The following is a 16,441-nucleotide window of genomic DNA, read 5'->3' as shown; positions in this document are numbered from 1 at the left end:
GCCAGAGGTGCAATGATTCTGCCGCAGATCTGTTACTCCATCTCTCTTATTGAATTATTCCCCTTCATATAACTTTATTCCCATCGCTCTCCCGGTCTTTGTTTCCTGGTATCTGTCTGTCTGTCTATCTATCTATCTTATCTGTCTCCCTGTATCTCTCTATCTCCCTGTATCTGTCTGTCTCCCTGTATCTATCTGTCTCAATCTCTACCTGTCTATCTAGAATTTCTCTAAACCTCCCTTTAATGAAATTGTCACTACATTTCCATGTGTCCCTCTATCTTTATCATCTGTGGCTGGCTGTTTTGTTGTGATGTGAAATATAAATGTGTAAGCTCTGGGTGAATTCCAGTGCACTAACCATATTGTCCTCTCCCTTTCCCTCTGCAGTGCCCGAGGGCCAGCCGATTGAGCTGGCAGTGGAAGATGTAACTGGCAGCTCACTCACTCTCCGGTGGAACCCCCCCAAGTACATTGGTTCCTGTGGACTAGCAGGATACATGGTGGAATATCGCACAGAGAGCTGTGAGTCACACTCCCCGCCCCCCTCCCATGCACCAACTGACAGTGGGAGCACCTGCTCAAAACATGCTCCACATGCCTCATGACAGTAAGGGCAGGCAGACATTACAGGCTGCAGGTCAACCGGGGGTGGGGGGGGGGGGGGGGAGGGGGCTAGTGTGAGGAGGGGATGGGGTTAGAGTGAGGAGGCAGTAGGGTTAGAGTAAGGAGGGGGTGGGGTGAGGGGGAGGTTGGGGTTGGGGTGAGGGAGGGGGAGTAGGGTGAGGGATGGAGAGGGAGAGAGGGGGAGGGGGGTGGGGTGATGCAGGGGCTGGGATTGGGGGGGAGGGAAAGGGTGGGGTGAGCCTGCCCCTGTGGAGGGAACTGTATTTCATTCACTGCCTCTCTATATGATTAAGGCTAATCTCTATCTCATCCTAACTCCTTTTCCCCACAGCCCCTTATCTCCACAGATCTTTATCCCCATAGCCCTTTATCCCCATACCCCTTTATCCCCACAGCCCTTATCCCGCCTTAGATCAAATGTTTATCCATCTCTTTTTTGAATCCATTGATTGATTCTGCATCCCCTGCACATTTCAGTTGGTCAGTCTGGATACCAGGGTCAGTATCACGCAGAGCAGGACTAAACAGGGATCACATTTAACTCATCACAGAAATAGATCCAAATCTTTAAACCGCTGACAAAGGCTTTACTCAGAGCATTGGCTCAGAACACAGAACACAGTGGGTTAAACACATCACTGGCTACTTTTAGATAATGATTGTGAGAGCAGAGATCTCATCTGTACAGTGAGGATTCCTCCCCTGAGTCATCTCACAGCTTGCATCCTGACCCCTCTCAGATATGAAGGACAAACATTTAAAGAAAATCATCACATCAGTAACTAGGACCAAGAAAATCAACTACAAATATTAATATTACAATCATCTTTTGTTCATAAGCTGAGTTACATACATTCATACCAGGAATCTGAACTTGTTAAGCAACATTCTCTGAGGTTGGATAGTGATGGTGTGAGTTTATGATTGATTCAGATGAGGATTTTGATTTGATTTTTGATTTGATTTATTATTGTCAAATGTCTTGAGATACAGTGAAAAGTATTGTTTCTTGTAAGCTATACAGACAAAACATAGAGTACATAGGGGAGAAGGAAAGGAGAGAGTGCAGAATGTGGTGTTACAGTTATAGCTAGGGTGTAGAGAAAGATCAACTCAATGCAAGGTAGGTCCGTTCAAAAGTCTAATGGCGGCCGGAAAGAAGTTGTTCTTGAGTCAGTTAATACGTGTTCTCAGATTTTTGTATCTTTTCCCGATGGAAGAAGGTGGTAAAGAATTTGACTGACTTTGAGTTTCCATTTGTAATCTGAGAGTGCCTGTACAACAAGCTTTCACAGGATATGGGTGTCGCTGTTTGGCCAGCATTTCATAGAATTCATACAATGCAGAAGGAGGCCATTTGGCCCATCGAGTCTGCTCCGGCTCTCAGACAGGGCATTCCACTCAGACCACTCCCCCGCCTTATCTCCGTAAATCCATGCATTTACCCCACTAATCCCCCTAACCTACACATCTTAAGACACTAAGGGACAATTTAGCATGGCCAATCCACCTAACCTGCACATCTTTGGACTGTGGGAGGACATCGGAGCACCCGGAGGAAACCCACGCAGACACAGGGAGAACGTGCAAACTCCACACAGGTAGTGACCCAAGCCAGGAATCAAACTCAGGTCCCTGGCGCTGTGAGGCAGCAGTGCCATCATGCCGCCCAATTTATTGCCCAACCCTAATTGCCCTTGAGAAGGTGCTAGTGAGCTGTCGTCTTGAACTGCTGTAGTTCATGTGTTGTAGGTACACCCACAGTGCTGTTAGGGAGTTCCAAGGATATGGACCCAGCAGCAGTGACGGAACGGCCAATGTATTTCCAAGTCGGGATGGGGCATGGCTTAGATAGGAACTTGCAAGTGGTGGTGTTCCCATGCATCAGCTGCCCTTGTATTTCTAAGTGGTAGCGACCCTGAGTTTGGAAGGTGCTGTCGAAGGAGTCTTGGTGAGTTCCTGCAGTGCATCTTATAGATGGTACACACAGCTGCTACTGTATGTTGATGGTGGAGGGTATGGATGTTTGTGGAAAGGGAGCAATCAAGCGGGCTGCTTTGTCCAGGATGGTGTTGAACTTCTTGAATGTTGTTGGAGCTGCACCCATCCAGGCAAGTGCAGAGTATTCCATCACACTCCTTACTTGTGTCTTGTAGATGGTGGACAGGCTTTGGGGAGTCAGGGGTTTGTTGAATATTGTGCAGTCATCACCAAACTTCTGATGTTATGATGGAGGGGAGGTCATTGATGAAGCAGCTAAAGATGGTTGGACCTAGGATACTACCCTGAGAATGTGCTGGAACTAAGATGATTGGCTCCCAACAAGCACAACAATTTTTTATTTGTTCCCGGTATTAATCAGTTGTCTAATGAAGAGTTCTATATGATGAGTAAACCAAGAAGCACAAATTCAACTTAAAGGCTCTCACTGAGACTCAGTTACAAGCTGCACATGATTGGAGGATAAATGCCATATAGCTTATCAGTGTTTAGAAAATACATTTGAATTTCAGAAAGGATGAGAAGAAACATTGATAAAGAGTGCTCCAAGGGGCATCAGTAAATTTGAGCAGGCAATAGAAAACATTCAGGTACAATTGACCCAAAACTAAAGATGTCGATGCTTTGGAGGAAGTTATCTACTGACATCCTGATGAGAGTGGGGAAGTAGCAGAATACATAGACATGGGGATGGTGGGTTGGGAAAGTTGAATGGCTATAATTTTCACATTGACTGATGGAAACAGAATTACAGGAGGTTTAAAGGCAGGAAACTGATTGGGGAATATTCAGAACAGTTCCTTGTATTCAAACAAGAGTATGGGATTTTGTGGTGAGTAATAAACCAGAATTAGTCAGTAAGCTGACAGTAAGTGACACGATTGAGTTCCATATTCAGTTTGAGAGGGAGATGATGAGTCACCAACCAAGGTTTTATATTTAAATAAGGTCAATGTTGAAAGGATCAGGAAAGAATTGACCACAATATACTGGGCAGAAATATTAAAAGACCACCTAAAAGACAGTGCTGCTTGTGCCATTAAACAATCTTGGTCAGCAAGAGAAGTGAGATATTGTAAAACTTAAAGAAATAGTAACAGAGATCCTGTAGGATCCCCCCAACTCCCACAGCTACCTCAACCATACCTCCTCATGCCCTCCTCCCTGCAAGAATTCCATTCCATTCTCCCAGTTTGTCTGCCTCCGTCTGTTCTGATTATGCCACATTCAAATATGGCGCTTCTGACATGTCTGTTTTTCTTCCTGAACCAAGATTCCCCCCACTGTGGGAGACGGGGCACTCAACCGGGCCTGACCCCTCTCCCACACCTCTGCCCTCACCCCTCCCCCTGCCTCCCAGAACAAGGTTATGGTTCCCCTTATCCTTACTTTCACCCCACCATCTTCCACCATTTCTGCCAACTCCAGCACGATGCCACTACCAAACACATCTTTCCATCACTCACCATGTCAACACTTTGCAGGGACCACTCCCTCTGGGATACCCTGGTCTACTCCTCCATTACCCCCAACACCTCACACCCTGCCCACGGCACCTTCTCTTACAATCACAGAAGGTGCAACACCTGCCCCTTTACCTCATTCCTGCTCACTGTCCAAGGTCCCAAGCACTCCTTTCAAGTGAAGCAACATTTCATTTGTATCTCTTTCAATTAGCTCTGTATTTGTTGCTCCCAATGTGGTGCTCTCTACACTGGGAGAGTAAATGCAGACTAGGTGACCACTTTGCTTAACACCTTCGCTCAGTCTGCATGACCCCAACCTTCCTGTTACATGCTATTCTAACTCAGGACCTTGTTCTCATGTCCACATGTCCATTCTTGGTCTGTTTCACTAAAGCCCCATGCAAATTGGAGGAACAGCATCTCATCCTGCCTTCTGGACTCCACATTGAGTTCAACAACTTTAGACTGTGAACTCTGTCCTCCATCTTAAACCCTTGGTTAAATATCCCACTCACTTATTGGCTCAGTGCAAAAATCTTCCTCCCCCACCCCCAACCAGGCCATCTGTCTCTAAGCTTGCTACATCTTGTGGCAATCTTGCCCAGCTACAGTTTAATATCCAACATATTTTCCCTCTGTTCAGTTCTAATGAAACATTGACTGGAATTTTACCGCTCTGCCCGCCATGGGAATCAGAGGGGGCAGTCAATGGAAAGGTCCATTGACCTCGGGTGGGATTTTACAGTTTCAGGACGAACAAGGCCATAAAACCCTGCCCATAAACTATGTTTTCTCTTCTCACAGATACTGCCAGGTCTGTTGGGTTTTTCCAGCATTCTTGTTTCAGAGATCATGTAGACTGGAAGATTTAAAGACCAGCAATGGGATATAGGGAAAGTGGTAGGAGGATATCAAAGACAAGTATGTTAAGCGAAAGATTGTGGGCCTTAAATGACAGAAAGGTGATATTGTAACTGGATAGCAGGAAATGGCAGACATCACGGTTAATGATGTGGAAAAAATATACAAGGCACGAGAGAAACTAAACCAAGTCAAGAGAATCACTCACCTGATGAAGGAGCAGTGCTCCAAAAGCTCGTGATTCCAAATAAACCTGTTGGACTTTAACCTGGTGTTGTGAGATTCTTACTGAAATCAAGAGAAGGAATTAACCAGATTTAGTTTAGTTAAAACTATGGGATAGAGAAATTAATGAGATTAAAAGTAGACAAATCTCCAGGACCTGATGGTTTCCACTTCAAGGTATTAAGTAGGTGAGGAAATTATTGATGTATTAGTCGTGATCTTTCAAAACTTTCTTGGTTGAGGAATTGAGCCCTTAGATTGGAAATTAATCAGTATCACTCTATTGTCGAAGAACAGTACAAGAGATATAGGGAAGTTACTAGAAGCTATTATCAGGGACTAACTGCATACTTAGACAGGTATAAACTCTCTGATCAGAGAGACAGCAGCAGTATGGATTTGTAAAGGGGAGGCCAGGTGCAATGAACACGATTTAAATTTTTGAGGAGGTAACTAATATGGTAGATAAGGGAGTGAGAAGGAATATTCTTTGTCTCAGCATCCAGGAGGTATTCAACAAATTTCCACTTAAGAGACTTCACAAAAAGGATTGTATATGGAAATGGTAGCAATTATTCACATGGCTAGGGAATTGGTTAGCAGCTGGGAGACAGAAATTTGGGATAATGGCTATATACTCCAATTGGCAGCATCTGACTAATAGTGACCCTTGGGGATTCTGGGACCTTGGTTTGCACACTATTCATAAATGACTTAGACGAAGGAATAACGAGGCATATATTCATGTTGCTGATGATACTAAGTTAGGTGACAGTCAATAGTGTAAATGAAAGCAGAAATGAGATAGGAATTTTATCACCTCGCCAACCCGAGGCACATAAGATCCCGCCCGAAGCCAACAGAGAATAGTGTTCTGCAAGCCTCGCCTGCCCTGATAAAATTCCAGCAATGAGGACATTATTTGGCACCTAAGAAAGTTGGTTTAGTTTGTTTTTTGATGGTGAATAAGGAGGAACTTTAACAAAAGAGAAATTTTGGAGTTCAAATACAGAAAGTTAGTGGACCAGTTCAACAATAAATTTAAAAGCAAATGGATTGTTGGCCTTCATAGAATCATAGAAACCCTACAGTGCAGAAAGAGGCCATTCGGCCCATCGAGTCTGCACTAACCACAATCCCACCCAGGCCCTATCCACATATCCCTACATATTTACCCACTAACCCCTCTAACCTATGCATCCCGGGACACTAAGGGGCAATTTAGAATGGCCAATCAACCTAGCCCGCACATCTTTGGACCTTCACCATAAGGAGGCTGGAATACAAAGTTATACTGCAGTTACCCCATGGAGGCTTCTGACCACCACAGTTCAGTCAGCAGATGTTGATTTTAGATTCACCAAAATGTTTCTGGGTCAAAAGGGTAAAGTTCTGAGGACTGATTCATTAGATTAGGCTCTTATTTCTTGAAGTGACGAAGCTTTAAGTATCCTTACGGAGGTGCTTATGGTGATTTGTGGTGTCAATAGGGTGTGTAGAGAGAAACTCATGAAGGAGACCAGATCAAGAGCACATTAAGATTAGAAGTAGACTCTTTGGAGGGTATGTCAGGAAGCACAGTTGCCACAAAGATAGTGAGAACCTGGACTCTCTTTCTTTCTAAAGGCCTATTGATACTGGGGGGGTGAATTGAAAATTTCAAATCTGAGATTGCTATATTTATTTCTCGGCAAGAATAATAAGGATTACAGAGCCAAGGCAGCTAGACAGAGTTAGGATGCAAATCATTTTTGATCTCATTGAATGGGAAGAAGCTCAAGATGCTAAACTCCTGTTTGAATGTTCCTCTGGGCGGCTTGGTAGCACAGTGGTTAGCACTGCTGTTTCACAGCTCCAGGGACCTGGGTTCGATTCCCGGCTTGGGTCACTGTCTGTGTGGAGTTTGCACATTCTCCTCGTGTCTGCGTGGGTTTCCTCCGGGTGCTCCGGTTTCCTCCCACAGTCCAAAAATGTGCGGGTTAGGTTGATTGGCCATGCTAAAATTGCCCCTGAGTGTGCTGAGATGTGTAGGTTAGAGGGATTAGCGGGTAAAATATGTAGGGATATGGGGGTAGGGCCTGGGTGGGATTGTGGTCGGTGCAGTCTCGATGGGCCGAATGGCCTCCTTCTGCACTGTAGGGTTTCTATGATTCAGTAACTGGCACCAATCAATTACTGTAAATTCAATGAATGTCTGAAGTCTGTAACTGAATTCTAGCCAAGTGTAACCATTATTCACCGCTGATTCCCTCAATATGTTTGTCCATTCTCAAAAAAGGAGAATAAGGTTTCACAGAAGTATCTCGATGTTATTTCCTATCCTAAGCTTCTGACACAAAGCTGAGGTAATTTATTGATTCTTTCTTTAAGCTGAAGTCTGGCTTGCTGTTAATAAGGAAGTGACTACAAAAACTGTCCTGGTGATTAAAAACCTGACTGAAGGTGACAAGGTTCAGGCTCGGGTTAAAGCGGTTCATGGTGATGGTGGTATTGGCACGACTGAATTTCCAGAGCAGGTGCTAATCAAGAAGCCCATCGGTAAGTGAGGAAGGAGTTAACTCGTAATTCCGTTCAAGCATTTGACTTAAAAAGATTCTTGAGCAGAAGGAGTGGGAGGGTGTCACATTTCCCCATTCCCAGCAGACTGATAGTGACAAGTGTTGGTATGAAGGAAAGATTCTGTGACAGATTCCTGACTCAGGGAAAACATGTAATCTCAGCTGTCCCTGAAGACATCTGGATCATCAACGGTTATGTGTTCAGTAGAGGACTGTGTCATCTTGCAATTATCTCTCAGTTACGTACAGTACCAGTGGCCACTCAGTGGCCCACAGACTGCCCAGCCAGTGATCTATATTACCATCAGGAATTCGTATTACCATTTTGTAATCGACAGCGCATTGATTAACTTGCTATTCTGTACATCACAATTCAGTTCCCGACATCACCATTCAGTAATTCAGATTATCTCAAGTATTTCACTTTACATTCAGTGAACCAATTCTAACCACATTGTGATAGCTTCATTGTCAATTCTCCTTACTTTGAAGATTTTTAAAAAGATTGAATTTAAATTACCACAGCGTAATTTGATTTCCAGTTATCTGGGATTTCTAATTAAGTAGCGTTCCCATTACACTTGACAGCTCCAAGGGAGATTTGGACAGTTGGCTGCACTTCAAACACAAATACGATGTTGTGTTAATCCTATTTACAGGCAGATATTTTTTACATCAGTGTATGTCAATGTATTAATGTTTAGTTTGCTACCTGATATATTGTACCCCAGAGACCTGGACGCACGATCAGGGCCAACACGCCAATGCAGAACAGATGAGGGCTGCATTGTCAGAGGTGCCATTTTTTTGGGTGGGATGTTAAACAGAGGCCCAGCCTCATGTGGATGTAATAGGTTCCAGAGCAGTTCTCCACAGTGTCCATCCAATATTTATTCTTCAACCAAAATCACCAACACAGACAATTTTATTTCATCACTATTTGTGGGAGCTTGCTATGCATAAATTGGCTGCCGGGTTTCCTACATCACAATAGTGACAACACTTGGAAATAGCAAATTGGCTGTGAAATGATTTGGGATGCTCTCAGGTGATGGAAATTGCAACAAGACAGACAATATTTACTCCCTTTTGAATTCTCAGCTTCAATTTCGATTCAGTGCTTTACTCTTTCTTCTCACAGATGCTCCCAAAATTCGTTTGCCTCGCAACTTGAGGGAGGCCTTTATGAGGAAGGTTGGACAGCCATTAAACCTTTCCGTACCTATCCAGGTGAGTGACTAGCATTGGGTGCTGAATCCTCATGCTGAATTCACAGCGCAGCCTGCACACATTTCTTGGGCTCAGCTGAATATTAGCATTAGCTCAGACTGGCAATGTGCCTCACGAAACCTTGGATCAAAGATTTTTTAAATTATTATTCATTCATGGGATGTGGGTGTCACCGGCTAGACCAACATTTGTTGCCCATCCCTAGTTGCTCTTGAGAAGGTTGGGGTGAGCCACTTTCTTGAACCACTACAGTCCATGATACACCCACAGTGCTGTTGGGGAGGGAGTTCCAGGATTTTGACCCAGCGACAGTGAAGGAACGGCGATATATTTCGAAGTCAGGTAGGTGAGTGACTTGGAGGGGAATCTCCTTGTGGTGCTGTTCTCATGTATCTGCTATCCTTGTCCTTCTAGATGGTACTGGTTGTGAGTTTGGAAGCTGATGTTTAACTTTGGTGAGTTCCTACAGTGCATCCTGTAGATAGCACACATGACTGCCACTGTGCATTGGTGGTGAAGGGAGTGAATGTTTGTGGATGGGGTGCCAATCAAGTGGGTTGCTTTGTCCTGGGTGGTATCGAGCTCACTGAGTGTTGTTGAAGCTGCACTCATCAAGGCAACTGGAGAGTATTCCATTACACTCCTTAGATGGTGGACAGGCTTTGGAGAGTCAGAATATGAGTTACTCTCTGCAAGATTCCCAGCCTCTGACCCGCTCTTGTCAAATACAACCTGCTTGTATTTACATGGCTGGTCCAGTCCCGTTTCTGGTCAATTGTAACTCTCAGGATTTTGATAGCAGGGGATTCAATGATGGTAATGCCATTAAATGTCAAGGGGTGATAAATTCCCTTTTGTTTGAGATAGTCATTGCCTGACACTTGTGTGGCGTGAATATTACTTGCCACTTGTCAGCCCAAGCCAGGATATTCTCCAGATCTTGCGCATTTGTATATGGATTGCTTCGGTATCTAAGGAGCCATGAATGGTGTTGAACATTGTGCAGTCATCAGTGACCAGCCCCACTTCTGACCTTATGATGGAAGGAGGTCATTGATGAAGCAGCTGAAGATGGTTGGTTCCTTTGTGCCTCCAACCAGTGGAGAGTTTGCTCCCTGATCCCATTGACTCCAATGTTGCTAGGGCTCCTTGATGCCATACTCGGTCAAATGTGGCCTTGATGTCAAGGGCAGTCATTCTCACCTCACCTCTAGCATTCAACTGTTTTATCCATGTTTGAACCAAGGCTGTAATGAGGCAGGTCACCCTGCTGAAACCCAAACTTGAGCGTCAGTGAGCAAGTTATTTCTGAGTGAATGCTTTTTGATAGCACCATTGATGACCTCTTCCATCACTTTACTGATGATCGAGAGTAGACTCTTTGGTTGGTTGTCCTTTAATACTCTGCACTTTTGTTCTGCATTTACACATTCCGATCTCTTAATGGGCTGCTATTAGCACCATTCTCAGCCTTTACTACCATCATTTACCATCCCTTTATCGTTTTGTCTATGACATTTTTGTCAATTACATCCCCCCCACCCTTGCTGTATAAATCTTGTCCTATTTTCTTTGTCTTCAGCTCTGACGAAGGGTCATCCAGACTCAAAACATTGGCTCTATTCTCTTTCCACAGATGCTGTCAGACATTCTGAGATTTTCCAGCATTTTCTGTTTTTGATTAAGAATAGACTGATGGGGCAGTAATTAACCAAGTTGGATTTGCCCCATTTTTGTGTACAGGATATACCTGGGAAATTTTCCACATTGCCAGGTAGATGCTAGTTGTTGTAGCTATACTGGAACAGCTTGGCTAGGGATGTGGCAAGTTCTGGAGCACAAACCTTCAATACTATTGTTGGAATATTATCAGGGATCATAGCCTTTGCAGTATCCAGTGCCTTCAGCCATTTCTTGATATCATGTGGAGTGAATCGAATAGGCTGAAGATTGACAGCTGTGATGCTTGGGACCTAAGTGGTATCATTAATAATCTTTTTTAAACAGAGAAACATATATTCAAAGAATATACGTTATTCAAAGAATATACATTAGAGAAACTTCTTCACTCAGAGGGTGGGTGAATCTATGGAATTCTCTACCACAGAAGGCTGTGGAGGCCAAGTCACTGAATATATCTAAGAAGGAACTAGATACTTTTCTAGATTCTAAAGGCATCAAGTGGTTTGGGGAGGGCACGGGAGTATGGCATTCAGGTAGAGAGTCCGCCATGATCTTATTGAATGGTGAAGCAGGTACTCAATCCATACTGACTGAGAGTCTACCTCCTCACACTGCCATAAAATCATGGCACCTTGCTGCGCCAAAGTGAATAGTTACCAAGAGAACAGGCTAGGAATGTATTATAAATGTTTGAATGCACAAATTGCAGTGAGGGCAACCTGGACAGAGAGAATTTAATTTAAATACATAGAAAATATTACAGGTGAATGAATATTGTCACTTGTTCATAGAGCAGATTGAAGTACATCAGAATGTAACCTGCCCTCCAGTTTGAGGGCTAAGTGTGTTTCAGGGAGTAAAGCATTTTAAACCATTGTGTTTTTCAACCCAATGAAAGGTAAGATTACGCCAGCAGTTATTTTGCTCAGAGTCACATTACTGTGGTGAAACTTTAAGCAAGGGTTTTACCGTTAATTTTTAATTTGAATTAAATTTTACCATTAAACCCTTTTACAATGACAAACATGATAGTCACTGTGTCATCAAAATGTGGATCAACATGGGGGGAAGGTAGGGGGGCGGCGCTGGGCAGAGTAACTCAGTACAGGATGGTTCAGAGAGTGGATCATCTTGGGGGTGGATCAAGACTGGGTCAACATGAGGGGCTCAAAGAGTGGACCAATATGGAGGGACGGTCAAAGAACGGGACAAGGTGGTGGGGTGGAAGGCTGGAGAATCAAAGGGGTTCAAAAACAGATGAACCTGGGTGGCAAAGATTGGGTCAAGATTCAGAACAAATCAAGCAGCTCAAAACTGGCATCAATGAGACATTGTGGGCCATCAGAAGTAGCACAATTATACTCAATCACATTGTGCAACTCCTCAGGCACTGAAGCAGTCCATGCCAATATGCAGCAAAACCTAGACATAGTTAGGCTTGGGCTGATTAGTGGCAAGTGACATTCACACCATACAAGTGCTAGGCAATGACTATCCCCAAGGGGTAGGCTGTTTAGAAATGAGATGAGGAGGAAATTCTTCACTTGGAGAGTGGTGAATTGTTTAAATTCTCAGTCCTTGAGTGCTATGGAGGCTCAGTCATTGAGTATATTCAACATAGAGACCAATAGATTTCTAGATATTAAAGACATCACGGGGATATTGTGGGAAAATGGTGTTGAGGTGAAAGATCAGCCATGATCTAGTTGAATGGCAGAGTAGGCTCCAGAGGCTTAATGGCAACTGCTGCTCTTGCTTCCTAAGTTCTCAACAAGAGAGAATCCAACTTTCGCCCCTTGACATTCAATGGCATTGCCATCAGTGAATTCCCAGTATCAACATTCTGGGGGTTACCATTGACCAGAAACAGAACTGGACTAACCATATAAATACTGTGGCCAGCAGGGCAGGTCAGAGGCTGGAAATCCTGCAGCGAGTAACTCACTTCCTGACTTTCCACAGTCTGTCCACCATCTACATGGCACAAGACAAGAGTGTGGTGGAATAATCCCCACATTCCTGGATGAGCGCAGCTCCAACAACACTCAAACTTGACACCATCCAGGAGAATGTTTTGATTAAATTAATATTTAACTGTCACTCACCCCCATTGCCTCACCTTGTGATGACTTCCTCCTCCATGTTTATTCACTGCTTTCACAAATTCCCTCTGTGTTTATTTTCTGCTCTCTGCCGAGTCTAACATCGCTGCCATTTTCGAACCTCAGAGCTCTCCTGAGGGTTACTGTGCTCCAGAGGTCTCTGTACACCTGACCTTCTTGCTGAAGAGAGACTCTGAGTTTCACTGAGGCTGGTGATGAGAATGCTGTGATCACTGCTCTCCTACAAAACAATCTGAATGAACACACAGTGACTAGTCCATCCACAGCAGCTGCACCTTTCCTCACTTTAAGAACATTTCTTCTCCAATGTGCTCAGGGCAATCCCCAACCTTCCATAAGCTGGATGAAGGATGAGCAGCCTGTGGACACAGCCCGTGTCAATATCCGCAATAGCCCCCAGGACACGATCTTATTCATCAGGAAGCTGGAGAGAAAGGATACGGGGAAGTACAAGCTGAGAGCCCAGACAGACGCCCTGGTGGACGAAGTGGTCATGGACATCCAGGTTATAGGTAAGCAAATGTCTGATACTCAGAAAAATGAGCTGTGAGTCTGGGTTGAAATATAGTCATTATAAATGTGTTGATATTAAATACGGGCAGACACAGGGAAATTGTAGTGTCAGTTCAGTGGTACCACACTTGCCTTTGAGCCAGAAGCTTTGTGGGCTCAAGTCTCATTCCAGAGGCCTGAGCACAAATTCCAGGTCGCCATCCAGTGAGGAACTGAGACAGTGCAGCACTTTTGGATGAATGTTACACTAAAGCCCCTTTGTTTGTCTCTCTTGTGGATGTAAATGAGTGGATAACCTCTCCCCAGTCTCCTGGCCAACATTGTCCCTCAACCAAAATCATTATGGAAGAAGAGTCACATCAGACTTGGAACATTAACTTTGTTTCTCTCTCCACAGACGCTGCCAGACCTGCTGAGTCTTTCCAGCATTTTCTGTTTTATTTCAGATTTCCAGCATCTGCAATATTTTATTTTTATCATTACAATATGTGACAAGGAACAGAAGGTTCCGAATTTACAAACCTAAGTGTACATCAGCATATAAAGTTTCCAAAAATGGAAAATAAGGAAACGGTGGATGAATTGAACAGACATTTTGTGTCTATCTTCACTGTAGAGGATACAAAAAACATCCCAGAAATAATTGTGAATCAGGAGATAAAAGAGAGGAACTTTAAACAATTCCTATCACCCGGGAAAAGCTATTGAGAAAATTATTGGAATTAAAAGCTGACAAGTCCCAAGTTCTGATGGATTTCATCCTACGATCTTAAAATATAGTGGATACATTGGTTTTAATCTTCCAAAATTCCCTAGATTCTGGAAAGGTCCCATCGGATTGGAAAACAGTGAAATGTGACTCCTCAATTCAGGATAGGAGGAAGACAGGAAGCAGGAAACAGGCCAGATAGATTAACTTCTGTCATAGGGAAAATGCTAGAATCCATTATTAGAGAGGTCATAGCACAGCACTTAGAAAATCACAATGTTAGCGATATAGTCTTGTTAAAGGGAAATCATGTTTGACTAATTTATTGAAATTCTGTGAGGAAGTAACACGCAGCTTGGATAAAGAGGAACCTGTGGATGTGGTGTACTTAGATTTCCAGAAGGCATTTGAGGAAATGCTAGACCAAAGGTTACTATGCAAAATAAGAGCCCATGGTGTTGAGGGGAACATATTAGCATAGAATCCCTACAGTCCAGAAGGAGGCCATTTGGCCCATCGAGTCTGTACCAACCACAATCCCACCCAGGTCCTATTTCCATAACCCCACACATTTACCTTGCTAATCCCCCTGAAACTAGGGTCAATTTAGCATGGCCAATCAACCTAACCCGCACATCTTTGGACTGTGGGAGGAAACCGGAACACCCAGAGGAAACCCACACAGACATGTGGAGAAAGTGTAAACTCCATATGTCAGGAGATACTGGATAGGTGCAGGAAAAATAGGGTTGTTGTAGTGGGAGACTTCAATTTCCCTGGTATAGACTGAAAATCGCTGAGGGCAGGGACTCTGGATGGGGAGGAATTTGTAAAATGTGTACAGGAGGGTTCGTTGGAACAATATGTAGACAGCCCGACTAGAGAGGGGGCTATACTGGACCTGGTACTGGGGAATGAGCCCGGTCAGGTCTTCAAAGTTTTGGTAGGGGGACATGTGGCAAATAGTGACCACAATTCTGTTAGCTTTAGGATAGTGATGGAAAAGGATGAGTGGTGTCCCAAGGGTAAGGTGTTGGATTGGGGGAAGGCTAACTTTAGTGGGATCAGGCAGAAATTGGCAGCTCTTGATTGGGAGAGGCTGTTTGAGGGTAAATCCACATCTGGTATGTGGCAGTCTTTTAAGGAACAGTTGTTAGGGTTACAGGACAAGCACGTGCCTGTAAAAAAGAAGGATAGGAAGGGTAGGATTAGAGAACCGTGGATAACCAGGGAAATTGAGGGACTGGTCAAAAAGAAAAGAGAGGCGTATGTTAGGTCCAAGCAGCTAAAAACGGAGGGAGCTCTGGAGGAGTACAAAGAAAGTAGGAAAGTGCTCAAACGGGGAATTAGAAGAGTAAAAAGGGGTCACGAAATGTTCTTGCAGACAAGATTAAGGAGAATCCCAAGGCATTTTATTCATACGTTAGGAACAAAAGGGTTGTTAGGGAAAAAATCGGACCTCTCAGGGACAAAAGTGGGGACTTATGCTTGGAGCCCAAAGAAGTAGGGGAGATCCTAAATGAATACTTTGCGTCGGTATTCACAAAGGAGAGGGATGTGTTGACTGGGAGTGTCTCGGAGGGGAGTGTTGAACCGTTGGAGAAAATCTCCATTACAAAGGAGGAAGTGTTAGGTTTGTTAGAGAATATAAAGACTGACAAATCCCCAGGGCCTGATGGAATCTATCCAAGGCTGCTCAGGGAGACGAGAGGTGAAATCGTTGGGCCTCTGACGCAAATCTTTGTCTCGTCACTGGACGCAGGTGAGGTCCCAGAGGATTGGAGGATAGCTAATGTGGTCCCGTTATTTAAGAAGGGTAGGAAGGATAACCCGGGTAATTATAGGCCGGTGAGCTTGACGTCCATGGTGGGGAAGTTGTTGGAGAAGATTCTTAGAGATAGGATGTATGCGCATTTAGAAAGGAATAAACTCATTAACGATAGTCAGCATGGTTTTGTGAGAGGGAGGTCATGCCTCACTAACCTGGTGGTGTTTTTTGAAGAAGTGACCAGAATGGTTGACGAAGGAAGGGCCGTGGATGTTGTCTATATGGACTTTAGTAAAGCATTTGACAAAGTCCCTCATGGTAGGCTAGTGAAAAAGGTTGGATCTCATGGGATAAAGGGGGAGGTGGCTAGATGGGTGGAGAACTGGCTTGGTCATAGAAGACAGAGGGTGGTAGTGGAAGGGTCTTTTTCCGGCTGGAGGCCTGTGACTCGTGGTGTTCCGCAGGGCTCTGTATTGGGACCTCTGCTGTTTGTGATTTATATAAATGATCTGGAAGAAGGAGTAACTGGGGTGATCAGTAAGTTTGCGGACGACACAAAACTGGTAGGACTTGCAGATAGTGAGGAACATTGTCAGAGGCTACAGAAGGATATAGATAGGCTGGAAATTTGGGCAAAGAAATGGCAGATGGAGTTCAATCCTGATAAATGCGAAGTG

At 44.2% G+C, this 16,441-nt stretch overlaps 1 protein-coding gene and 1 long non-coding RNA gene across 4 annotated transcripts in view; one reads left to right on the top strand and one right to left on the bottom strand.

Annotated features, from left to right (window-relative positions):
* The window catches only part of LOC144511922 (uncharacterized), a 49,901-nt gene extending 49,411 nt beyond the window's left edge, over positions 1-490 (bottom strand). For both annotated transcript variants that reach the window (XR_013500926.1, XR_013500927.1), the window contains exon 1: positions 362-490. This is a non-coding gene — a long non-coding RNA (uncharacterized LOC144511922). The remainder of the gene's footprint in view (positions 1-361) is intronic.
* LOC144511920 (myosin-binding protein H-like) overlaps positions 1-16,441 on the top strand; it is a 77,461-nt gene that overhangs the window by 652 nt on the left and 60,368 nt on the right. For both annotated transcript variants that reach the window (XM_078242377.1, XM_078242378.1), the window contains exons 2-5: positions 391-525; positions 7,551-7,718; positions 8,880-8,968; positions 13,091-13,286. In XM_078242377.1, the coding sequence (XP_078098503.1) occupies positions 391-525; positions 7,551-7,718; positions 8,880-8,968; positions 13,091-13,286 (588 nt within the window). The remainder of the gene's footprint in view (positions 1-390; positions 526-7,550; positions 7,719-8,879; positions 8,969-13,090; positions 13,287-16,441) is intronic.

The sequence above is a fragment of the Mustelus asterias genome, chromosome 25 (genome assembly GCF_964213995.1).
Source record: "Mustelus asterias chromosome 25, sMusAst1.hap1.1, whole genome shotgun sequence".
Lineage (NCBI taxonomy): Eukaryota > Metazoa > Chordata > Chondrichthyes > Carcharhiniformes > Triakidae > Mustelus > Mustelus asterias.
This window is presented reverse-complemented; position numbering and strand designations above follow the sequence as displayed.